At 42.7% G+C, this 25794-nt stretch overlaps 1 protein-coding gene across 1 annotated transcript in view; it reads right to left on the bottom strand.

Annotated features, from left to right (window-relative positions):
- Nucleotides 1-25046, bottom strand: part of ZNF804A (zinc finger protein 804A) — a 68381-nt gene extending 43335 nt beyond the window's left edge. Inside the window, exons 1-2 of the mRNA XM_088675887.1 lie at nt 24957-25046; nt 17100-17243 (exon numbers count right to left, since the gene is read on the bottom strand). Coding sequence (XP_088532013.1) covers nt 17100-17243; nt 24957-25046 — 234 coding nt within the window. The remainder of the gene's footprint in view (nt 1-17099; nt 17244-24956) is intronic.
- Between the last annotated feature and the right edge of the window lie 748 nt (nt 25047-25794).

Raw genomic sequence — 25794 nt, 5'->3', positions numbered from 1 at the left:
GAAGAAGAAGAAGAAGAAGAAGAAGAAGAAGAAGAAGAAGAAGAAGAAGAAGGAGGAGGAGGAGGAGGAGGAGGAGGAGGAGGAGGAGGAGGAGGAGGAGGAGGAGGAGGAGGAGGAAAAGAAGAGGAGGAGGAGGAGGAGGAGGAAGAAGAAGAAGAAACTGGGATGTCAACAAGCAGTGATCATAAACACTTCCACGTCTCTACAATATTGTACCTTGTAATGGATTTTAACTACATACTGCTTTAGGAATGAGAGTGTTGGCTAAAACACTCAGCATATTAAAAAAGGGTTGTATCTAAGTCATATTCAGAGTAGACCCACTGAAACCAATGGGTGGAATCTAAAGTTGTAAGAGTGAGCTTCCAGTTCTACAATGGCACTTTGCCTTCCTCTTCTCTCTCCTGAAGCCCACACCCCAGAACCATCTGGAGCAGTTTTTGAGGGTGCACAGGATGTTGACGGAGGTAAAGTCTCATTGCACTAGTAGAAATCCATTTCATTTACTCACAGGCAGCACTGGCCACAACCACCAAAGTCCATTGACTTAAATTAGTCTACGCTGAGTAAGACTTGGCAGGGGGAGGGAGCTCATCTGGCCCTTTGTTATTATGATATTTGCCGCATGTTCCTGAGATGACTACCCTCTCCCAGGAAAAGTGAGCTTCAGGGTTAACCCTGGTTTAAAACATGCCAATGTATAAAAAAACATGCCCACCATGAAAATAGTCTGCTGCATGGAGTGGTGAAAAAAGCTAAAACATTGCTATTCTCGCTATTGCTCTGTGGTGATGCTTTATTGTTTTAATGAAATGATTGTTGTTTTAAATTGCTGCTTTTGATTTTAGCTGCTCCATTAGAGTTGAAGAGAGGGGTAGACATGCTTGCAAATCAACCCGTCAATCAATAGCTGTTGCTTCTGATTCTTCAGCAAATTTTACTACAGTATTTCCATCTCTGAAACTGTTTTTGAAATGAAAATTCTAACAAGGGCCTTCAGTTGATGAGAAAAGCACCATAGGAGATTTATGCATTCTCACAAAGTGTATAATGCAGGCTTCCTCAACCTTGGCCCTCCAATATGTTTTGAGACTACAATTCCCATCATCCCTGACCACTATTCCTGCTAGCTAGGGATCATGGGAGTTGTAGGCCCATCTAGGGGGCCGAGGCTGAGGAAGCCGGGTATAGTGTCTGCTCTTATTTACGTTCCCTGAACCACAATTGCAAGTGGTTCACTAATTCACCTAATCTGGTGTGGACAGATTCACCTAATCCGTTGTCCCTTTGGGGGAGTTCACATATCCATTGAAGTGAATGAGGGAAAGCATTGGACGTAGCATACATAGAAAGCTCCTGTGTCTGCGCTGAATCACTTGATCAGGCTGCAAGTATGTTGATTGTCATTCATAGACAACACCAAGCATTAGTAATAAAAAAAAGGACTAATAGCTAATTGCTTTTAAAATAGGAGCTGGAAATTCTGTTCAGGCTAATTTCCTTCATTGCACTGCTTCTCATGTCAATACACCCTGTGGGATTGCAGTGGTCGACAGTGCTGGCTTATATTTGCAATACCAACATTTCAGAAGAGCCGTTTGCTAGCATACGATCAGAGATGACTCAGGCTGGCCGTTGCACAGCCTCTGGGCATTTTAATGTAGCAGCATTAATCATTAATGACCTGGAATTAATATTATTATTTATTATTCATTATTTGTAATGCAGAGGTGCCTAGGAGGCTCGGTCAGATCTAATTGAGGCTGAGAGAACAAAGGGATGGTGTAACACAGAGGCAGAAGACAGGCAAAGATAATAGAGGCAGGAAGCTATGTCAGCTTCTATTATTCATGCACAATGAGGTTGCAGGACTCCGTACAGGGTTTCTCGCAGGCCGAAGAGTAAGTAGAAAGTTCAAGCTTCTGCATTCCAAAGGAATCACAATTCAGAGCCCACTGCTGCAGCCCCAAAGCTGTATTTCTCTCAATAAGGAGTTTGAAGATTCTTGGTAATGGCTGTGGTCCTCAAGCAGCCTTGTGAATTTCAATCAGAACTCAGCAGGCACAGAACGTATGCTTAGTGCTCTGGCCCAGCCCTTGGGATTGTGTCATCCTAATATAATAGTGTCTAAAACATAATCAGATTATTCAGCATGAGGGACAAAGGCAAAAGGCACGAGGCAAATGTATGTGGGATGTATTATTATTAATGCAACTGCAAACCTGCAACAGGCACCAACCGATCTATGCCTTCTAGGGATGTAAGAAGACAGTTATCTCCATTCCAACGTGTATTCATTGCAATCAGAGCCGTTTCTGTTCTGCTGCACTTTGGCTTCCACATAAATCTAGAAGACTTGTCTCCTTGTCAGCTCTCACTGAATTCAATGCAATTAATTATGTCATTAATTACATTATTTCAATGCGAAGAAAACACCAGAAAAACGAGGCAAGGGAATGCCATTATTTACATATCTTTTGTGGACGAAAAACAGCAGCTACAAATAACACTATTTATATCTGTTTACCTGATTTCCATTCCTGACCTCAAGCCAACATGCAAGCTGCAGGAATTTCTGCTCCCATGGCCACCTAGAGCAGAATTCCCTGCCACCCCTAATGCCTGCCTCCCCTAGCAGTGTGGGTACCACTTCTAAGGAAAAACCCTACATCCTACTGTCCTTGTTGGGTAACGTGGATCAAATTAGGCACAGCCTGTCCTTTGCTTCACCTAAACAAGACCCTGTATAAGAGTTGAGGAAGCTAATGGCAACCATGTTCCTCAAGCCTCTGAGGAACACATGGCTTGCCATTTGCCTGTCGAGGTCCCCAGGACCAATAAATTCACACATCACACATAAATTAAGTTTAAGGTTTTTGGCATAATTTTGGCCACAACTTTATTCAAATACAAAAATGTGAGTGGTTGCTTAGGCATTGGTTCCACACATACACATACATACATACATCCGTCACCAAGGCAGTACTAACTGACTTCCCCGCTTCCTGAAGTCAGTGCGGGGAAAGCATTTTGGGGAGAGAATGGAGCCGGAAGGCTGGCCCTTCGTCTCTCCGCCAAATGCTCCCAGGGGCTCTTGCGTGGCCCTAGCTACTTGTCGAGGTTCGGACTAAAGCATGTCGAGCCCCTGGATTCCTTTACAGGAATTTAATTCACCCTTGCAGCAGCAGCATTGGAGGGGCCAGCACAACCAACAACCAATTCAGGCCCCTCCCCAACCAACAGCATTGGAGGGATCGGCACAACCAATCGTGATCCCTCCACAACCAATTTATGAACCAATGCCTAACCGCCAACCTTACAAGTTGTGACGAATTGCTACGCAGTAGGCGAAAACCAAGTGGCACCAGCCAAATCAGCCGAATGGAAAAATTCCTACCAGGCCCCTGCCTCAAGAGCAGACGACCCCATGACAGGCACAGCAAGGTCAAACGCAACAGCCTAAATAAAGAGGAGGGCGGGCGGGTGATCCGAAGATCGCAGCAAGAGAACGAGAAAACCCAGGCTGCCAGCAAGGAATATAAAACCATTGGGCTGTCCCCAAATTGCAACATCCAAATCTGCCCCACAACAAGAATCCACCATTTGCAGCCCTGGTCATCTAGTCAATCCCACCAACAAACAAGGGGAGGGTGTCCTGTTAGCCCCCACCGCAACCCAGGCTCTCCATGAAGGAGAACCTGCTTTCCCAAGAGAGGTCCTTACTCCATGCCCTCACACTGGCCAGTCTTGGTGCATCAGTTGGGCGAATGCTCCCTTCACCACTATACTGATTCAGGATGTTCACCTTGAAGTGGACCAGTAAGATCGACGATACCCAATGTCAAGTTCCACTCATTTATGAAGGTACCTAAATGTTTGGGCCTGCCACTGTATCTCAACCTGAACTGTCTCACAATATTTTTATAAGGGTGAGGGGAATGCATACTGAGGGATCTAACTTATCGTCGTGCTCCTCAGAAGGAGGATGGGTGGCTGGGAAAGGAATAATAAATGAATGAAGGTTTTGCAATACTCAAAGAGACCAATGCAGCTATTCTGTGAAATAATACCCAAATAGCAATGCTTAAAACATAGGTCCAGGATAGAATGGATAGAAAGGAAAAGGAGAGAATCCAATATAGCACTAAAAAGAATGTTCTGCCAGCAGATGTTTCTGCTTGTGCAATAGAATGTTTTTCTCCCCCTACCCATCTTGTCCCAAATCTGTCATAGGGGTTGCCCTCAACCCTCTGGAGTAGATTGGGAGAGCGTGTGGAGTACACATGGGGGAAGGAGAGAGGGGAAGTCTCATTCTGCAAGCAGAAATCCATACACTGACAGGACTCATCATTAGAGGATCACCCACGTCCGTGAACCATTGTGCTGTGAGATCCCCAAATCCCCATGAGAGACTTGAACGATTAATAAGGAACACAAAACAACCTGAATGCCTCTGAGCCAAAGCATCTTCATTGGTGCATTTCAGGACCAAGCATCTAATCTTGGGCTGTGTGTCTGGTGAAAAACTTGCTCCTGGGTTCACATCACATATTCTCGATGGAAATATATCTGTAACTATATATATCTATGTGTTTCTTCTTATAATAATAAAACCGGTTATTCAACAGAGCACCTGGATTTAGATATTCTGCAATAAAACACTGTTGGTGAAAAAGGCAGTGAGGCACAACAGAGCCCCCAAGAGGGCATCCTTTTACTCCAGTCCCTTGCAATGTAATGGATGCCCCTTATTTCCACTTGTTCCACTTCCAGGGAATATAATGGATGTCTCTTATTTGAGATACCACACCTCTAAGAGTCACTTGCTTTCTGAAATATTGATCCACCTGCTCTAATTCAGGGTCACAATTGATAACTGTCTCTTCAAAAAAGAACAGGCTTCTCGTAGTACGCTGGAGCTGAAATTTCAGAGGTGAAACAAAATCAATGCATTACCTCCCTGCACTTCTGCAGAAATTCCAGCTGTCAGATCAAAGTTGCATTGGGCCAAAATATTCAGGTCTGCATGTTTTGGTACTGGGTGGTGGTGGTGTTGAGTGGAACAAAAATGCCAGTGGTGATTGGATTAATCTTGGTGGACACTGAAGAACTTTTGGATCGGAGTGAGTGGGCTGACATTAAAAGATGAGGTGGCTGAGGTTTCTTCTACTTTCTTTCTTTCTTTCTTTCTTTCTTTCTTTCTTTCTTTCTTTCTTTCTTTCTTTCTTTCTTATTGGGGGGGGGGAGAGACCCATGAAACTTTGCTGCTTCAGCTACCTAGGGTAGACAAATGACATTCTGCCTTCTTCCTTATGTATTAGGAAAGCATCGAATCCAAACTTATTGGACCAATGTGCAGATAGGACCATTCTTTGATTTTGCCTGCCTGCTGGAAGTTGCTGTCATCAATTGCTTTCTTTTCTTTTTCAGTTACAGGTAGGTAGCCGTGTTGGTCTGAGTCGAAGCAAAATAAAAAAAATTCCTTCAGTAGCACCTTAAAGACCAACTAAGTTTTTATTTTGGTTTGAGCTTTCGTGTGCATGCACACAAAGCTCATACCAAAATAAACACTTAGTTGGTCTTTAAGGTGCTACTGAAGGATTTATTTTTATTTTTATTTTTCAGTGTATGATGCCATGCAGTGTCACTGAATAACATCAAAGGTTTTCCCATGAGCCTATCTCTCAAGAGCTATATTTCAGTTCAATCTCATTTACTCCTGTGCAGCCAGTTTGTTTGTTTTTAAAAGGCCTCCTCCAGTCCACTGTCTCAACCATTACTGTGTCCTCACCGCCATTATCATGGATTTCCTTTTAGACTTGGTGTTCTAGTCACATTTTCTGGATTTCCGCAGTGTTGTAAATTAAGTGGAATTTCTGTTTCTTCACCTCCTTCAAGGTCTAGCGCTGTCCTGTTGCTTTGCCAATCTTACCTTACTCAAGGGAATGCAAATGTCAGCAGTTTTAAGACGGTGTGGGAGGGGAAGCTGCAAGAAGCCTCTTGACTCAGCTCTATTCCTCCCCCTCGTGATTGGCACGATTTATGTAGGTAATAAACAGGCAGAAAATGACAGCAGGTTGCAGGATTGTAATTTCAGCAATTAATGCTGACAATGCTGTGTTGAAACAAAATCATGAAACAAACAGTACTGCATTTAAAATGGACAGTAAAAGTAGTATGACTTGAGGATATTTATTGTGTAAGTTTTCAGACCATTGTAAGAAGACTCCTGCTAGATCAGGCCAAAGATTCGAACCATAACTCTCTACTACCAGCTGCCAAGTCAGTGAATCCCAAGACGACAACCAGGAACAGAACTTGCTGAACTGTAACTTGACTATTGTTAACTTTTATTATATACACGCAGAATAAAGCACAGCTTTGTACAAGTTACTATATACACAGACTAGATTCAAACTCCCCCAAACTCTACACTCCAACACTAAACTGCTGTGCCATACTGCTTATAAGGGAGAGCTTAGCCAATCACCACCTGTTGCTATGCTTCCCTGTCTCCAAGCAGACTTTCTCAAGCACTCTGTTTAACTTGGCTTGCTGCCAACTCACTAACTGTCTACTCCAAAAGCTGCTAGCATTCACATGTCTCAACAGGACCCTCCCACCTTGTGATTCGCAGCCACTGGCTTTCAGACAGTGGAGGTCAAACATAACCACTGTAGCTAGTAGTTGTTGTTAGTCTTAATCTCCAAGAATTTGTCAAATTCTCTTTTTAAGCCAACCGCCACAACTTGCAGGAGGGAATTTCTTGGTTTGTTCCCTATGTCAAGAAGCACTTTCCTTTCCATGTCTTGATACTAACTTTTGGCTCCATTGGATAGCTCTGGATTCTGGTAATATGAGAAAGGGAGAGAAACATTTCTCTACCCTCTTTCTCCAAGCATGCACAATCTTATGTCCTTTTATTTTGTCCCCTTTGAGCTTTTAAATTTAGAAACATGGTGAACAAACACCATAACCTTTCCAGGTAGGAGACTTACTCCATCCCTTTAATCGTTTTGGTTGCCCTTTTCTGAACCTTTTCCAGATCTACAATATTCATTTTTTTTAGATGAGTTAACCAGTACTTCACACAGTATTCCAAAAGTGGAGCACCATCATAGATTTGTATAATAGCATTGTAAAACAGCCATGGGAGGATAGGAATCAACTTTAAAAGGGGAGTTGGATGTTTTACCTGTGAGAAACAGAAAATTATCTCATACAAAAAAATGTTGCTTAATTATGCTTCTGTCGGGGCTTCAGAAAATGTCATGAGTGACAACTGCTTTGGGGGAATGGGATGGACTGTGTTATAAGGCTTAAACAAAACTTGAGGAGACTTAGTAGATGGATTTTGCCAAACTGTCTTAGTTAGATAGCATGTTGTCTGGCTAGAATGTTGCCTACCCATCAGAAATGGTGCCAGTTGCCTATATATTGTATTATTGATTGAGCATTGGAATTGCACAACATCCTTCTAAAATTAATTTATAATGCAGAGGCAAATGATAACAACAAGGTTTTTTTGCAAAGATCCTGTTCATTTCTATCCGAGAAAAACCAGAAGAACCTGTTTTCCGTGGAGTAACAGTGAGCAGAGAAAGATGAGGAGGGAAACCACTGTCTGATATTGTATGCAAGAAAAGTTACAGTATTTCCATAGTATCAACAACACAATTAGTTCCTAATACACGGGTTCCAAAATTAAGGCCCGGGGGGCTGGATGCGGCCCAGTTGCCTTCTCAATCCGGCCCACGGACAGTCTGGGAATCAGCATGTTTTTACATGAGTAGAATGTGTCCTTTTATTTACAATGCATCTCTGGGTTTTCTGTGGGGCATAGGAATTTGTTCATTTATTTTTTCAAAATATAGTCCGGCCCCCCCACAAGGTCTGAGGGACAGTGGACCAGCCCCCGGCTGCAAAAGTTTGCTGACCCCTGTCCTAATATATGCCCATTCTGATTAGGGAGACGCTTTTTCACTGATGTGATCTTGTGCAACAAGGGAAACTGAGCTAAGTTTCAACAGATGACAGCAAACTTTTTGTCAAGGAGTTCCCAAATGCCATCACATTAGCTGCCTGACTGTGCACGAGAACAAAAGAGACATAAAAGAAGAGATATATTGATTTGCTAACAGATCTAACAATAATACTACGTACTTCACTAGGTGTTTGGAATGCTCCAAATTGATGATCTCTGGTGTTAGCCAGAAATTTTCTGACAAAGATGGGGCAGCCTTTACCAACTGATTGTTGCAACTAATTGTTTGAAATAATGAGACGCCATTTAGGAAGAGCAATCAATAGCAGAATGATGCCAATTAACTTCTAAGAACTAAGGTCATGATAACAGGGGGGAAATTGGTACCAGAGATGTCCAGAAGACTCTTAGTTCCAAAACTCCCCCAAAAGGTATAGAGGTGATGAATCCGTACTTCCATTTAAGTCCAGAATTGATTTTTTTTTAGTTTTCTTTATTTGAAAGATTTAGATGCCACATCCTAAAGTCATGTTGTTAGGGCAGTTCCAAACAGATTAAAAATGCATGAAGTAATTTAAGAAAACATACAAAAACATCACCCATATGTTTTTAAAAAAACAAAATATATAGAAGGAAGAGATTAAAAGGCCTAGGGAAATAAGATTATTATTATTTTACCGGCCACCAAATCCAAATAGCATTTCAAATACTATTCCTCAGCCCCCACACAAAGTTTTATTGATTGGTGGTGAAGAGTCATCCCACAACAGTTCACTAAACATGTCTGATAAGGACAGTGGCGGATGTACTAGGAAAGGAAGGAAGGTAGGTAGGTAGGAAGGAAGGGCAATGAGCCAACTATCCCTTTGAGGTTGGTAATCTAAAAAAAGCTATACTTCCAAAACTGTGACAGTGGCAGATTCCCGTGAAACAAAATTTATGTAAAAACTGATATAAGAAAGAACTACTTTTACCAAGGGACAGAATACCCAACAGTTCAAATGATATAAGTAGAATAAAAAACTGCTTGCGCACATTTTTTGAACAGTATAATATCAGCAAAAGTGAGGAAACCACTACAGTCATACCTCATGTTGCGTCCGCTTCAGGTTGCGTCTTTTCATCTCGCGAATGCGGCAAACCCGGAAGTGTTTACTTCTGGGTTTTGTCGCGTGTGCACGTGCAGAAGTGTTCTGCGTGCAGGGTGAGAACGGCACCCCGGAACGGATCATGTCCGCAACCAGAGGTACCACTGTACAATAATGTTATTGCTAAGAAAAGCCTCCACGAACAAGCCAAACCTCCACAATTTGTGCCCCACCAGCCATATTTAGCATCCAGAAATTTCCACACAGAAGCATTTTGCTCGCCAATTTCAACACTGCTTCTACCCTCAGCACCCATTTTGAGCCAAAATACCAGATTCTGGTGCTCTTCACCTAGGTTGCAAGTACCTCGCCATTGAGGTGGGTGTGTCCAGTCAAATTTAGTTGCTCAAGCCACTCTTGTTCCTCTGATTTTTTTAAAAAAATTGCAATCTTTATTTATGACTACATCATACACCCAGCTTGAAAAAATGGGCTTCTAGCATGCAAAGATGCTCTGCTGCTTGAAGAAAAATCATTGCGGTCAAAATTACAAATAAGTTCTTTGCTTTGCACGACCTGTTGTCTCTCAGGATGGTTGTATAACACACTAGTTTATAGGCTGAGGTAGCTATCCAGATGCTATTGAACTAGACCTCCCTTCAACCCTGGCTATTAGCCATGCTTAGATAGTAGTTGTAGTCCGTGATATCTGGAGGGCACACACATCGGCTATCTAAGTTAAATGTTATAACCTATGTCTTCCTTAGTCACAATATTTCTTATTTGTAATGCAAGCTCTGGGACATTCCAGCGCTGCACTATAACAAATATCCCACTATGACCTCCGTAAGAGTTGGAAGAAACATTTTCTCCTTCTGCTCACAGTTGGGTTTTATTTAATCCAAGTCCATTAGTTTCTTGCTATTTATTCCATTTTGTCAAATATTTATACAGGATGCTAACAGGTAAAATAAGGTATAGTCGTTTTTCCTCCCTTAAATATCCTGTTTATCTGTCTCCAGCAAGATGTTCAGTTCTCCACATTTCTATGTGAATCATGAACCACTTAAGGGCTGAGAGATAAATTTGTGTGCTAACAGATTCATGTTTATTTCTGCTTCAAATAAAAAAAATGGAGGGGGGGGGGAAGAACATGGCAAAAAAATAGTGTTAGGTCAAGTGTTAGGCCTGCAGACTGTCTAGCCAGAGTGGTGCATGCTCCAGTTATCTCCTGCTTGGACTACTGCAATTTTCTCCTTCTGCTCACAGTTGGGTTTTATTTAATCCAAGTCCATTAGTTTCTTGCTATTTATTCCATTTTGTCAAATATTTATACAGGATGCTAACAGGTAAAATAAGGTATAGTCGTTTTTCCTCCCTTAAATATCCTGTTTATCTGTCTCCAGCAAGATGTTCAGTTCTCCACATTTCTATGTGAATCATGAACCACTTAAGGGCTGAGAGATAAATTTGTGTGCTAACAGATTCATGTTTATTTCTGCTTCAAATAAAAAAAATGGAGGGGGGGGGGGAAGAACATGGCAAAAAAATAGTGTTAGGTCAAGTGTTAGGCCTGCAGACTGTCTAGCCAGAGTGGTGCATGCTCCAGTTATCTCCTGCTTGGACTACTGCAATGCGCTCTACGTGGGGCTACCTTTGAAGGTGACTCGGATGCGGCAGCTAGACTGGTGACTGGGAGCGGCCGCTGAGACCACATAACACCGGTCTTGAAAGATCTACACTGGCTCCCAGTACGTTTCCGAGCACAATTCAAAGTGTTGGTGCTGACCTTTAAAGCCCTAAATGGCCTCGGTCCAGTATACCTGAAGGAGCATCTCCACCTCCACCATTCTGCCCGGACACTGAGGTCCAGCACCAAGGGCCTACTGGCGGTTCCCTCGTTGCGAGAAGCCAAGTTGCAGGGAACTAGGCAGAGGGCCTTCTTGGTGGTGGCGCCTGCCCTGTGGAATGCCCTCCCAACAGATGTCAAAGAGGAAAACAACTACCAGACTTTTAGAAGACATCTGAAGGCAGCCCTGTTCAGGGAGGCTTTTAATGTTTAATAGATTACTGTGTTTTATTTTTCTGTTGGAAGCCGCCCAGAGTGGCTGGGGAAACCCAGCCAGATGGGAGCGGTATAAATAATAAATTATTATTATTATTATTATAAAAGACATTTTCACTGGAATATAAAAACAGTACTGGAGGAAATTAAATAGGCCGAAAATGCCCCCCTTTATTGACCCATTCACATGCAGTAAAAATGGGGGGGGGCATTTTGGTGAACTGAGGGTGTATGAGCAAAAGTTACCATATTTTACAGGGGGAGCACTTGCTGTTTGAAAGCACAGCTTCTTGTTTTTCTTATAAAGTAAGGACCTCCAAATTGTGGACCTGATCCTTAGGACACATGTAGCCCTCCAGCCTGCATGGCCACTGTTTGGAGATGATGGGATTTGTAGTCCAGGAACAATGGAAGTGTCGCAGGGACTCCACACCTGCTTTAGGGGAAATGCAGTCCCATCCAAAAAGAGGTTTAACTGATCACTATTCACCACTCTCAGTTTTGAACTGAAGTGTCATGAGTTTGAACTCTCAGCTCAGATCTTGCGATCCCATTGGAGGACAATGTGTCAAACACAACAACCCAAAACATTTAAGTATGTGTGTCATGGATTTGAGTGTACTATCCTTGGTCTGTACAGAGCACCATGGGAGTTGCAAAGCCTCATGGGACCCTGGCCATCGAGAGAGAGAATGGCCTGGGAATCTAAACTCTTGAACCCTGAGAAAGAGGATCTTTGACTCTTATCCTGTTCTTTGATCCCGTGTATAATTTCCCCAACCTTGCAGCTGTGAAATCTCCCATTCCTGTGTGATAAGAAATTAGGGAGGAAGGCTTGTCCGGTGTGCTCTGGGAACCAAAAGCGCTAATTGCCCTGTAGGTTGATTAATGGGTAAACACAAGACATCTGTGTAGCCTCTTATTGATTGACAAGACAAACGGTTATGGAACTTTTGATTGGATTATTCAAACGCCAAACTAACCCAGATTGGATAGTGACCTATAAGCCCACGTGGAATACCTCAAGGCTCTGGGGATTTAAGTCTGTAAGAAGTGGGCTCTATTGTCCTTTTGTCTTGCAAAATGGCCCAGCAAGGTACTGCTGTCCTGTTCCTCTTCAAAGAGCCTAAAAGAGACTGAGGTCTGCCAATGGCTCTTGACTGCGATTTGCCGAGATGGAGAGATGCAGTCTTGGTTCCAACTTTGCCTCAAGTTTGTATCCATAAGTTAGTTATATTTTTCTTGTTTTATCTTTGTATTCCCTTTGCTTGAGAACTGTTGTATTTTACCTTGTTTAACTGTTTTACAATAAATAGTTAAAAGATATTTCTTTGTGGATCTTGGTCCTTTCTGGTTACATTGCTAAACCCAGTCCTAGGCTGTTTTGCCCTCTACCAGGCTGAGCGTGTATTATTGGTCCCGGTGGACTTTAAGGAAACCCCAGGTGGTGGCAGCTTTACCATTTGAAGGAACTGTTTTGGCGACCCCGTTAGAGCCACTGAGTATAGCCAGACCCTTTCCCAGGTAACGTGGGGCAGCCCAGCGGACTCCGGAGGGAGAGCGGGCATGCCGGTGGGGAAAGAGGTTGAGGGTACTGCAGGGCTCTAACATCACAATGTGCACTCAGAATTTCCAGGTAAGTGACCTTAGAATTGCATCCTGTAGCATTTGGAAAAAACCAATTTTAGTGTATTGTTATGTGGCGCTGTGGGTTAAACCAGAGAGCCTAGGGCTTGCCAATCAGAAGGTCGGTGGTTCGAATCCCCGCAACGGGGTGAGCTCCCGTTGGTCAGTCCCAGCTCCTGCCAACCTAGCAGTTCGAAAGCACGTCAAAGTGCAAGTAGATAAATAGGGACCTCTCCGGTGGGAAGGTAAACAGTGTTTCTGTGTGCTGCTCTGGTTCGCCAGAAGTGGCTTTGTCATGCTGGCCACATGACCTGGAAGCTGTACACCGGCTCCCTCGGCCAATAACGCGAGATGAGCGTTGCAACCCCAGAGTCGGTCATAATTGGACCTAATGGTCATTGGTCCCTTTACCTTTATGTGCCACCCCAATCTCTGAGGGGTGTGAGATTCCAAGGGTACCGGACATGCTTACCAGGGTTTGTGTTTTCTTTTGGAACAATGAGGCACAGAGGGAATGTGGTGTCTTTATGATATATGGTTTATATGATATATGTTTTATTAATACATATTTACAGCCTGAATCTAGATTGAGAGGGGGAGAGAGGTGGACAGGGAGGGGATGGGTGGGGGTGGGGTCGGGTGACAATGTTTCTATTTTACTTAATATATGTAGGGTTTGAGGTCAGTGTTACTTGTGCAGGTTCTCTGTTGTTCGTTTGTGTTCCTTTGGTGGTGAGAGAGGTTGGGGTTGGCCTATGATGTGGTTGTTCATTTGTGGTTGGCTGTGGTGGTCTTTGTTATTGTTTTCATGCGAGAGAGGAATGAGTGTTTTGGATCAGGTTAGCCATATTGATTCGTATGGTGTTGGTGGATTTTTGTCAATTTCTTGTTGGGCTGTGGTGATAAAGGGGAACCATACCGGGGTGAAGGCGTCTTCTTCTATTTGTCCTCATGTCAGTTTCAGCTTATTGGTTAATTTTTCTAGTAAGGCTGTTTCCCATACTATTTGGTACCTTTGGTCCATGCTTACTCCTGACAGGTCTCTCCAGTGTCTGGTTATGATATTTCTGGCTGCTGAAAGTAGGTGGGTAATGATAATAATAATAATAATAATAATAATAATAATAATAATAATAATAATAATAATATATTATTTATACCCCGCCCATCTGGCTGGGTCTCCCCAGCCACTCTGGGCGGCTTCCAACAGAAAAATAAAACACAATAATCTATTAAACATTAAAAGCCTCCCTGAACAGGGCTGCCTTCAGATGTCTTCTAAAAGTCTGGTAGTTGTTTTCCTTTTTGAAATCTGTTGGGAGGGCGTTCCACAGGGCAGGCGCCACCACCGAGAAGGCCCTCTGCCTAGTTCCCTGCAACTTGGCTTCTCGCAACGAGGGAACCGCCAGAAGGCCCTCGGTGCTGGACCTCAGTGTCCAGGCAGAATGATGGGGGTGGAGATGCTCCTTCAGGTATACTGGACCGAGGCCATTTAGGGCTTTAAAGGTCAGCACCAACACTTTGAATTGTGCTCAGAAACGTACTGGGAGTTCTTTGTGGTGTAAGTGGGCATTATTGTCTTGGAAGATGTTTAGTAAGGCCAGTTCTGGGGTGGTTTCTAATACTTGTTTGGTTATTTTACTTATTTCTCATATGGTTGTTGTCCAAAATAGTTGGATTTGGGGGCACTCCCACCACATGTGGAGGTATGTGCCTGTGGAGATGCACCCTCTCCAGCATTTTGGTGAGGATCCTGGGCATATTAGTGCTAATTTTCTGGGTGTTAGGTATTACCTGTAGGTGAGTTTCAGAGTGAGTTCTTTTCTTTTCGTTGATATGGATTTAAAGGGGGTTTGGACCACATTCTGGTACATTGAGTGGGGTTAATCTCGTATCCTATGTCATCCTCCCATTGTTTTTTTTTTATTGCATCTAGGGAGTTTGTGGGGTTTTGGAGTAGTATTTTGTATATTGTGGATGGCATCCCTCTGCCGTGTCCCTTTGTTGTTAGGATGAGGTTTCTGAAGATTGTCAGGGGCCTAGTTGCTGCTGATTTCATTACTGAATTGTTTTAAAAGGCATGTAATTGGTGATGTGCTAACCAGGGCATTTGGGTGTCTTCTAGTTTGTCTTGTATTGATTAATTTCTAACTTTTATTGGATCCAGGAATTTCGGGTGTCTCGCACCTCACAAACTCATAAGTCACCTTCTTATTTGCCTGGTTTTGTCATTGCACACAACTTAAAAGCTTGCATACAAATAAGACACAAATATCTAAACAAGAATACCTTAACTATTTTATATGTCTTATATTCTCTGATCTTGGGGTCAACATGACAACAGCTGTCTATACAAGGCAAGCATGTACATTCAGGCCATCCGCAATTACTGTGGATGTAATTGATAAGAAATCAAATCAGGAGAGCACCGAGGATGTAATCACTCATATGGAGCCTTGCAAGCTTTAATCAGCAGATTAATCCATTAACGCTTTAGTTGATTAATTGGTTGGGAGTCCAATATTAATCAGTGAAGGCAAATTTTAATTGATGGGGCTGAGAGTGAAAGAAACCCTTGCTAATTTTCTGAAGCTATTTTGGTTCTGGCGCATCAGAAACAGGGAATAAAATATTAAAGAAGAAACCATTAGTAGTCATGCTTGTTTATTAAATTGTGAGTTTTCACACATCCTTCAGAATCTCAAAGACGCCAGTACTGGAAAGTTTTATAATAGAGAAATAAATTTTAATTATGGTAATTAATTTTACGATTTCCATCCCAACTTTTAGCAACATTTTAAAGTGCCTAATAATATAGGGGGGGGGGAACAGTGCAGTTGTGTACATGTTTACTCAAAGGTAAGTCTGGCTGATTTCAAAGGGGCTGATCCCCAGGTAGGCAAATATAAGATAGTAGCCAAATACAATAACATATAATAAAACAGCAGAACACCAATAAGCGATTAGATGACATCAAAAGGTGTTGTCCCACACTTTCCAATGAATTCCCCTGTCACTTTCCTTATCTCAAAAAGTCAGATCTTTTGCAAGAAGTGGGCTTGTTGATCAAGACTCTATGGTCACATCCACACAATACATTTAAAACACTATTAAACCACATTAAACAATCATGACTCCCCCCCCCCCCCGCAAATCTGGAGACCTGTAGTTTGTTAAGGGTAGTGAGAGTTGTCAAGAGACCCCTATTCCCCTCACATAGCTACAATTCCCAGAGTTCCTTGCAAAGCAGAATTGAAGGGGGTCTCTGTTTACCACTCTCAGCACCTATAACGAATGACATTTGCCAGGATTCCTTGCGGGAAGCCATGACTGTTGAAGGTGGTGCCACAGTGCTTTAAATATTTGGTGCAAATGCGTCCTATAATTTCTGCAGCCTGAATTTGCTGGTAAGTGATAGAATCCAACTCCCAAAGAGTCACAGTCTGTTAGTACCCTCTTTCTTCAAAATGGTGTGCACTTGTTATAATCACAGGTCTTTCATTTTCAACTAGGGTTTCAGGCACAAAACAGCAGTGGAAAAAATACCTTTGCCATATCGGGTCCTCCCTCAAAGAGGTGAAACCTGGAGACCGACCTCCTGTGTTGTGGGTAGGTAAGATTGGTCAGCCACAACACCCGATTGGTTGGTCCCTCGATGTTGGGGATCAATCTGGCCAATGGGCGCAGTCCAAATGGATTGAGGGACCTATATAAACCCATGCACATGTCCCAGAGCTTCCTCTTTCAGCTTGTGCATTGGAACACCTGCCCACCTCTCCCTAATTTTAGGGCATTTTTGCGATTGACCTTGCTATGCCGTCGTGTGACGTCTGGGTGATTGGGTGTTGGCATATGGGTTTCACCTGCCGTGTAGCAAATCGTCACAACATGTAAGGTTGTGGATAGGCACTGGTTCAGGTGATAGGGATGGGAGAACGCTCTTGCCATCCCTATGTGAAGGGTATTCCGTTAAAGGAATCCAGGGACTCAAATGGTTTGGTCAAGCCCTGTGAGGGGGTTGTGCCCATGCCTGAGTCCAGGGAACATCTGGGTGGTGGACATAGCCTGTTCCCGGCTTTCTGCCTATCCAGGTATTCACCCTTGGCTGACCAATGCTGGTGCCCTGGGTCAGCGCTACCTGCAAGGGTGCAGGGAGCTAGTCGAATCAGAACTTATGCAACCACTCACTTTCTGTAATCAATAAAGTTGTGCCCTAAATTCTGCCAAAAAACCAAACCTAAATTTGAGTCAAGTGTGAATTTATTTAGGGGGGAGGTCTCTGTGTCTCAACACGCAATTACATCATTTTGGCAGTCATGAAAATGTTGGAGCTTACCTGTTTGTGAGCGTGGTCATAGGAGTTGATGTGATTGTCAAACTCTTGATGCTTATAGTATTGTTTATCACAAAGTTCACAATAGAAGTTGGCTTTAAGGTCTTCCAGAGCCTTGGCGATTGTATTCTCCTTTTCAGCATAATCCTGTAGAGAGGAAAAGTTGTTATTCCAAAATTCTCAGTTGTTATTCCAACATTACAAATATGAGGGATGGGTTGTTGTTATTTTGTACTGGGTAAGTTAATCAAATTTGCCAACCTGTAACTAAAAGCTTGCTCTTATTTGCTTTATCAGCAGAGGAGCATAACATTTTTTTGCACACTCCAACCTGCACTTCCAACTGACAGCTACCTCTAGGCCTAAGGAAATGTGTCTTTTAATCGTATGGAAAAGGAAATAAATAAAATGAATATTTATCTTGCTTACGGCTGTGTAAATGTTAATTTCTATCTGCCGGGGGGGGGGGGCGACACACACATCAGTGTGGTCAAAACCTTCAGAGCATAAATACATTTCAGCAGAACACATATGGAAATTAAGGCAGTCATTTAATTTGGTTACAGGGCTGTTTTCAGTAAACAGTAATAAACAATTTGCTGCTTGAATATTAGGAATGAAAAGGGGGGGATAAATATGTAGGAGGATGATTCTACAACTGAATAATTATTTACTTCCAGGCTACAACTGAATAATTATTTATTTTCAAAAATGGCCATAGTTTGGGGATGGGCAACCTGTTGTTGGTGAACTACAGCTCCCTTCAACCCTGACATGCTGGTTGCGGCTGATGCGAGTTGGAATCCAACAATATCTGGAGGGTCAAAAGTGCCCCCCATTCCTGGCACAGGCCATGCTCTTTGCTGGGGTTGAATCAGCCAGTGATGAAAGAAAGACTGCCATTTACTGTGGCCTCAGTAGCATATACAGTATAAAATGTTCCTTGGCTTTACATGCCACATTTAACTTTTCCTAATTTTAGAGTTGTAAGGCAATGGCAATAGATGCACGGATTGGATGCAAATGCTGAGCAGCACCTGACTTATACTGAGACAGATCATTGGTCCATCAAGCTCAACGCTGTCAATGCTGAGAGCCAGTGTGGTGTAGTGGTTAAGAGCGGTAGACTCGTAATCTGGGGAACCAGGTTCGCGTCTCCGCTCCTCCACATGCAGCTGGTGGGTGACCTTGGGCTAGTCACACTTCTCTGAAGTCTCTCAGCCCCACTCACCTCACAGAGTGTTTGTTGTGGGAGAGGAAGGGAAAGGAGAATGTTAGCGCTTTGAGACTCCTTCGGGTAGTGATAATGCGGGATATCAAATCCAAACTCTGCCCTCTTTTTCTTCTCTCCAGGCTTTCAAATACATTTCCCAGCTCTTCCTACTGGTACTGGCAATTGACATTTCTTAGACAGACTACTACCGTGTTTCTCCAAAAGTAAGACACCGTCTTATATTTATTTTTCCTAAAAAAAAAAAACACAGTAGCTTATTTTCAGGGGATGTCTTTTTTTAATATTAAGTATGGTACAGTTTAACCTACAAGGTTAAACTGCCTACCACTATGGCTTATTTTTGGGGCATGGCATATTTTTGGGGTATGGCTTATTTTCGGAGAAACACAGTATGTTATTGATCTACTTAGTTCCCATTTTCTTCCCACCTCAAAGGACACTCACAGACCTCTCTTTGCATAGCTAGCCTAAATCCTGAATAAATGTGAGGATTCCTACTCAAGCAAAACCTCTGAGGAAAGTTGAGGATTCCTTAATAATAATAATAATAATAATAATAATAATAATAATAATAATAATTTATTATTTATACCCCGCCCATCTGGCTGGGTTCCCCCAGCCACTCTGGGCAGCTTCCAACAAAATATTAAAATACAGAAATCCATCAAACATTAAAAGCTTCCCTAAACAGGGCTGTCTTGCCTTCTAAAGGTCTGGTAATTGTGATTCTCTTTGACCTCCGGTGGGAGGGCATTCCACAGGGTGGGTGCCACTACCGATAAGGCCCTCTGCCTGGTTCCCTGTAACTTGGCTTCTCGTAGTGAGGGAACCGCCAGAAGGCCCTCGGCGCTGGACCTCAGTGTCCGGGCAGAACGATGGGGGAGGAGATGCTCCTTCAGGTATACAGAACCGAGGCCGTTTAGGGCTTTAAAGGTCAGCACCAACACTTTGAATTGTGCTCAGAAAGACTATCAGTGCATCTTAGGTGGAATTTTCTGCATCTTCTGGCCAGTTTTTTGAAATTCAGAGTGCATCTCAGGTGTGAGATGTGAGGAGCTACGCAGGAAACCTATAGCATTTTGATAAGACTGTTGAAATCTCCATATTTCTCAGTGACAAATGGCTTTTTTGGGGGTCTTTCTTCTGACATAAAGTGCAGGAGGGGTCATGGCTCTGCATGCAGGAAGTCCCAGATTCAGTCCCTGGAACCTCTTCTTGAAACCTCTTCCATCCATCAGACGGGATGGAAGGACCTTGAACTGAGTTCCAAGAGAGCTGCTACCAGACAGAGTAGACAAGAATGGGCTCCAGGGACAAAAACTGACCTAGTATGTGATAAGTTCATCTGTTCCTAAATACTTATTTTCAGAGCTGAACATTGCCATCTCCCACAACCAGTGATCGCTGCCTTCTGCAATGTGTTTTGTAATAAATTTCCCATTTTCTTCACAGGCAACTGTACACAGACACACACACACCCCTAAATGCACACCATAACTGTGCAGCTGGAAAATTGTCCTGAAGCAAAACCTGAAACATGTATGTCAATGGAAAAACCAGTCCAATCATTTTAAGGAGCCACTAAATCCTGCCATGCTTGAGATGGAATGGCTGCTTTACTACAGTCTTCTCTGTTAAGTATTTGCTACTGCAAAATTACTTTTTTTTAAAAAAGGGGGGGGAAAGGAGTCTCATAAAATCGCTTGATTAAGTTTTTAAATGTTAGGCAAGCAGTTTTGCATGGAGATATGGTTATTATTTATTATTTATGATGCTCTTCTGGTACTTTAAAACGGAAGAGCTAAATCAAAGGGATAATATTATTGCATACGAGCGTGCAAATACCAGATGATATCAGCGAGCTCTTTCAGACCTTTCCTTGCTCTTATCATTTCACAGAGTATGACCAGGATTTTGCAAAACACATTATTATTTACTAAGCATGTTTGGCTTATGCAAGAATAAAATCGGGCATTCTGGTGTCTTCTGGTTTATTGTAAGTTGCCTTAAACTGTGGGAGAAAAATATAGTTAGTCTAAACTTAACCTCAGCAGGTTCACGAGATTGTCTACTGGTTATGACTTGCAGAGGATTTGTACAGCATTGTGATAAAGAAGCAGCAATTTTGAAGCAGCATTATTGGCTGTGGTATTAATGGAACCTCCTGGATGTCCTGAATGATATCAGCAACAGCAGATGAAACACTCAAAAAGACAGCTTGCCCATCACAACTGATCTTTCTCCATATTGTGTAGCCTCAGGTTGCATGTGTTTGGGGACATACAAATAGGATCTGCAAAATGCTGCACTGTGGTGTGTTCCTGTTCAGAGTTTCAATCCGCTCACCAGCCATGCCCATTTCCAGAATACTCCATTCCATTCCACTCCATTCTCTCCCTCCCCACACATACAGGCAGGTTTCACTTCCCCCTGCTGTCAGCCAGCTAGCATTCCATGCCAGCTGAGCATGCTTAGATATCAATCGGAGTACTGTGTCCAGTTCTGGGCACCCCAGTTCAAGAAGGATACTGATAAGCTGGAACGTGTCCAGAAGAGGGCAACCAAAATGGTCAAAGGCTTGGAAACAATGTCTTATGAGGAACGGCTTAGAGAGCTGGGTATGTTTAGCCTGGAGAAGAGAAGGTTAAGGGGTGATATGATAGCCATGTTCAAATATATAAAAGGATGTCATATAGAGGAGGGAGAAAGGTTGTTTTCTGCTGCTCCAGAGAAGCGGACACGGAGCAATGGATTCAAACTACAAGAAAGAAGATTCCACCTAAACATTAGGAAGAACTTCCTGACAGTAAGAGCTGTTCGGCAGTGGAATTTGCTACCAAGGAGTGTGGTGGAGTCTCCTTCTTTGGAGGTCTTTAAGCAGAGGCTTGATAGGCATATGTCAAGAATGCTTTGATGGTGTTTCCTGCTTGGCAGGGGGTTGGACTGGATGGCCCTTGTGGTCTCTTCCAACTCTACGATTCTATGATTCTATGGTTGTGGGGAGGGGAGGGAGCTCCATTGTACAACTGCACAGGGCTTCTGCTGACACGGCTCATTAGGTGAATCCTAACGAATCCTGTGGGTTTCTGTGAGCCAAGTGGATCCTCCTGCTTGTCTGTGGGTTGTGACGTTTTGGCAACACAGGGATCCTCCCCCTGAGAATGAGCTCACCATTGATTTCCAAACAGTCCTTGGAGATGTCATGGTTAGAACCTGGGGTCTTCCACAACTTGTAAAGCATATGCTCTACCACTGAGCTGCAACTCTGTCCCAAACAGGGGGACAGAATGTGACTATGCAAAGTCTGCGTGTGGAGCCAGTCCTATTAGGAGGAACCTTATATGTAGTGCATAGGCTTTTAGCTCCAGCACCCCTCGAAACCACTGCCTTCATGCCATGTCCAAATGGCTATTTGAGGAAATGTCTGCAGACCAAATAAACTCTGTTATCTATTCTCATCCTGTTGGTCACGATCCAGCCAGCCAAACCTAAGCATTTGGAACTACCATTTATTTAAATGGCAGAATTATGCACAAATATAGCTGTCTCATTCAAATCAGGGAGACTTAGACTTAGCTTTGGAAGAATTATGGGCACTTAAATTTATATATATATATATATTTTGCAAATCGGTATCTTACTTCCCCAAATTATATCTTTTCGCCACCTACTCCCCTCCAATTTGTGACTATTTAAAGAAGCCACATTTCCCCTTGGCTTCTTCTTTTTCACTTTAATTAGTATTTTCTACAAGTGAAATATAAAAAAAATGGCAATCATGACAGAGCTTGTCAAACATTATTATGTATACTTAAGTCATTTATTTTTCATTCCCCCTGAGGTTCATTACAATCTACGAACTGATTTCCTTTCAAATACATATCTTTTAAGCTGTTTTTTTAAAACAAAAATTAAATACAAGTCAGTGGCTGCAGAAAGTGCATCTTACTTATTTGTCCTATTGAGATGTTCCAGAAATGTACCCTGAATGAAGGTAAATACCTATTATGAATAAAGCACTTTAGAATTTAAAATTATGTGTATTCAAACAGATGCTGGTTGGAATCTTAAGAGAAAGAAGGCTTGGTGATTCCCCACCCCCTTCTGTAGAGATGCTTCTCTAAAACCCATTTGACGATAGCTCTCCAGTCTATTAAGCCTTCCAATGGAAATTTACCATCTTTCTTCTGTCCTGTTATTTCCCTGGGAAATCTCATCGCTAGTCCTGCTTTATGCACGATGAAGTTATATGCTATAAGTACTTGAAGATCAAGTCACCGAAAAGATGCCCTCCCAATTGGGCAGGTATTAAATAATTGTACAGAGACTTGCTTCTACAGAGACTTTGCCCTTCTTTCTTTTTTGTTTCTTTTAAGCACAGGAGAGAAGTTCAAAAACACACTTCAAGAAGCATATTTTAGTTTATTGCCCATGAGTCCTAACATCCTACCTCCCTCGTCGTGAAGAATGCATTTTCTTTCAAATAAAATTGGTTATTCTGCGGAGAACAAGTTCAAGATGAATTTTAAGTTCATCGATTACACATTAAGAGGGATGCAAAAAGTCCCTCGGGTGCAAACGAGGCCTTCTGTGGGCACAGCAATAAGAGTCTAGTGCATGTGTACATGTCTTTTTGCATACAGGACCGTCTCCTGTTTCTCCTCACAGTCAGGTACAGAGGGAGGCTGTTTTAGGGTTCTCACAAAACTCAGATGGGCATACAAGAGTTCTCAAGTGTCATATCCTAATGACTGTCAGCCAACCCATCCAAACACAGGCCCTAAGCTCCAATACCAAAAACTCAACTGATGCATGAAATGTACTTGAGAAATTTCACTTGTCTTTTCTCAACATTTCTGGCTTGCCACAAAATCTCTCATATGGGGAAATTTTACAAGTTACACAAGTTACACAAATTGTTACACAAGTCTCTCTCTCTCTCTCTCTCTCTCTCTCTCTCTCTCTCTCTCTCTCTCTCTCTCTCACACACACACACACACACACACACACACATACACACACACACACTTTTCAATTGTTGAATTCCAGTTTAGGTAAAATCTCCCCCATCTCTGTTTGCTTCATGTCCCATCCTTACACATACTTCCTTTATACATGCTAAAATTTAGATGCTTATGGAATTCCCATGAGATTTCGTCCTCCTTCTGACTAGACTTCTGAAGTATTTTTGGCCTAGGTAGTGACTTCTTGGGTGGCGATGTGGTCTAAACCACAGAGCCTAGGGCTTGCTGATCGGAAGGTCGGTGGTTCAAATCCCCGCGACGGGGTGAGCTCCCGTTGCTTGGTCCCAGCTCCTGCCATGCTAGCAGTTTGAAAGCATGTCCAAGTGCAAGTAGATAAATAGGTTTTATCTGCTCTGCTTCCCTGCTCTGGCTGGAAGGTAAACGGTGTTTCCGTACGCTGCTCTGGTTCGCCAGAAGCAGCTTAGTCATGCTGGCCACATAAAGCGAGATGAGTGCCACAACCCCAGAGTCGTCTGGGCCTGGGCCTAACGGTCAGGGGTCCCGTTACCTTTACCTTTTAGTGACTTTTCAGATTTTAAATACTCCATTGCCCTTGGCTGCAAGAGCTGAACTCTGCCAGATACCCCTGATAATATATTTGACAGTAAATAACATAGTTATATCAAATACCCCAATTGTTTTCTAGGGTTGTGAAAAAATGTTATGGTTCTAGAATAAGTTAGGGTTGCCATATCTGAAAAATATTTTGGCTCCACCTACTGTTGTCTTCCATGCTTTCCACCCTACCAGCCCACCACTGACAGCTTCACATATCCCTACTGTAATAAAACATTGATCCTGTAAGTGTTGCTCTCTGGGCATAAAAATATAATATTAACATGTAACATAGCTAGCAATTTTCTGCCCTTTCATGACACTCAATATCAGCTGTCTGAGGCAGCTGCCTCCCTTTCCTCAATGATAGGGCTGGCCCTGTTTTATTTTCCTAGGTTCCCTAAAATGTGGAAAGGTAAACCGATGCTTTGCATCAAGCCAGTTTTGTGACTTATAAAATGTGCTTCTCTTTTTATATTTGTATTTATGGCTATACTGAATAAACAGTTTTTATTTATCAAAATCTCAGACTGCTTTTACAATCGGTGTACTGAGTTTTACAAGGATTTTTATATCTGACTGGAAAAGCAGCATGTTCAGGGAGGGATATCCAGTGAAACTTTCTAGCCATTGAGACCACCAAAGCCTTCAATCTGATGAACCCCCCCCCCCCCAGTCTGACAGCCAGATTACTTCCTAAAGGCAGTCCCTTAGTATCAAGCTGTGACTTCACAAGATCTGAAGCAAATGTGTTAATGATTTAATCTATGAAACGGCTGGATCTGTGAAAATGTTAAAAGTTCTCTCCAAAGGTCACTTTATCGAAAACACTGAGGGCTGATATACACATAAGTTACGTGATGTCTTGGTGAGATGGGTTGAGCTTTCAAATGTGGGTTAAGCTTGTGGATGCATAAGTACAAGGACATGTTTAGAATCCTACATGGTTTTGTACAAAGAATGCTCCCATCCAAATTCCTCCCCCGTGCCAGAATTGTATGCCCAATAAAGGAACTCTAGCTTGCCATTTTTAAAGACCAGGATTACCTTTGCCGACATTACTTTTTCAGTCCCTGCTGACAGAGTCAGTATATGAATTATGATTGCCAAATGAACTAGTGCTCTGATCGCACCCATGGTGGTCAGGAATGTGAGTGAGGGTTTTTAGAGATTGCCTGAGGTCCCCACTGAGGGGTGCTACTTCCTTTTGATGAACTCCTATTTCCAGGTGATTGCATGTGAATCAAAACAGTCACATGGTGAGACCAATTTTGACACACACACACACACACACACCTGATTGGTACCTTACCAGGGTGGTGGGTCCCAAAGTTCCATGGAATTAATCATGCCCATGTGGTCAATTCCCCAGCGGTGTGGGATTATAATGCACAGAAGCATCTTAAAGTGTCCTTAGAATCATAGAATCATAGAGTTGGAAGAGACCACTAGGGCCATCCAGTCCAACCCCCTGCCAAGCAGGAAACACCATCAAAGCATTCTTGACATATGCCTGTCAAGCCTCTGCTTAAAGTCCTCCAAAGAAGGAGACTCCACCACACTCCTTGGTAGCAAATTCCACTGCCGAACAGCTCTTACTGTCAGGAAGTTCTTCCTAATGTTTAGGTGGAATCTTCTTTCTTGTAGTTTAAATCCATTGCTCCTTGTCCGCTTCTCTGGAGCAGCAGAAAACAACCTTTCTCCCTCCTCTATATGACATCCTTCTCTCTGTGTGTGTCTGGTGTGTAAAAATGGCCGAGTGTGAAGAAAGGGAAAATGGCCAGGGGGATTTCATTTTTCTTTCTTCTTTTTTTTTAAAAAAATGTTTTTTATTTATTTCAATTTTTAAAAACCTTACAAAAAGGACATAGATACAAAGGGGGAG

Source organism: Zootoca vivipara, chromosome 1, assembly GCF_965207765.1.
Source record: "Zootoca vivipara chromosome 1, rZooViv2.hap1.1, whole genome shotgun sequence".
Classification (NCBI taxonomy): domain Eukaryota; kingdom Metazoa; phylum Chordata; class Lepidosauria; order Squamata; family Lacertidae; genus Zootoca; species Zootoca vivipara.
This window is presented reverse-complemented; position numbering and strand designations above follow the sequence as displayed.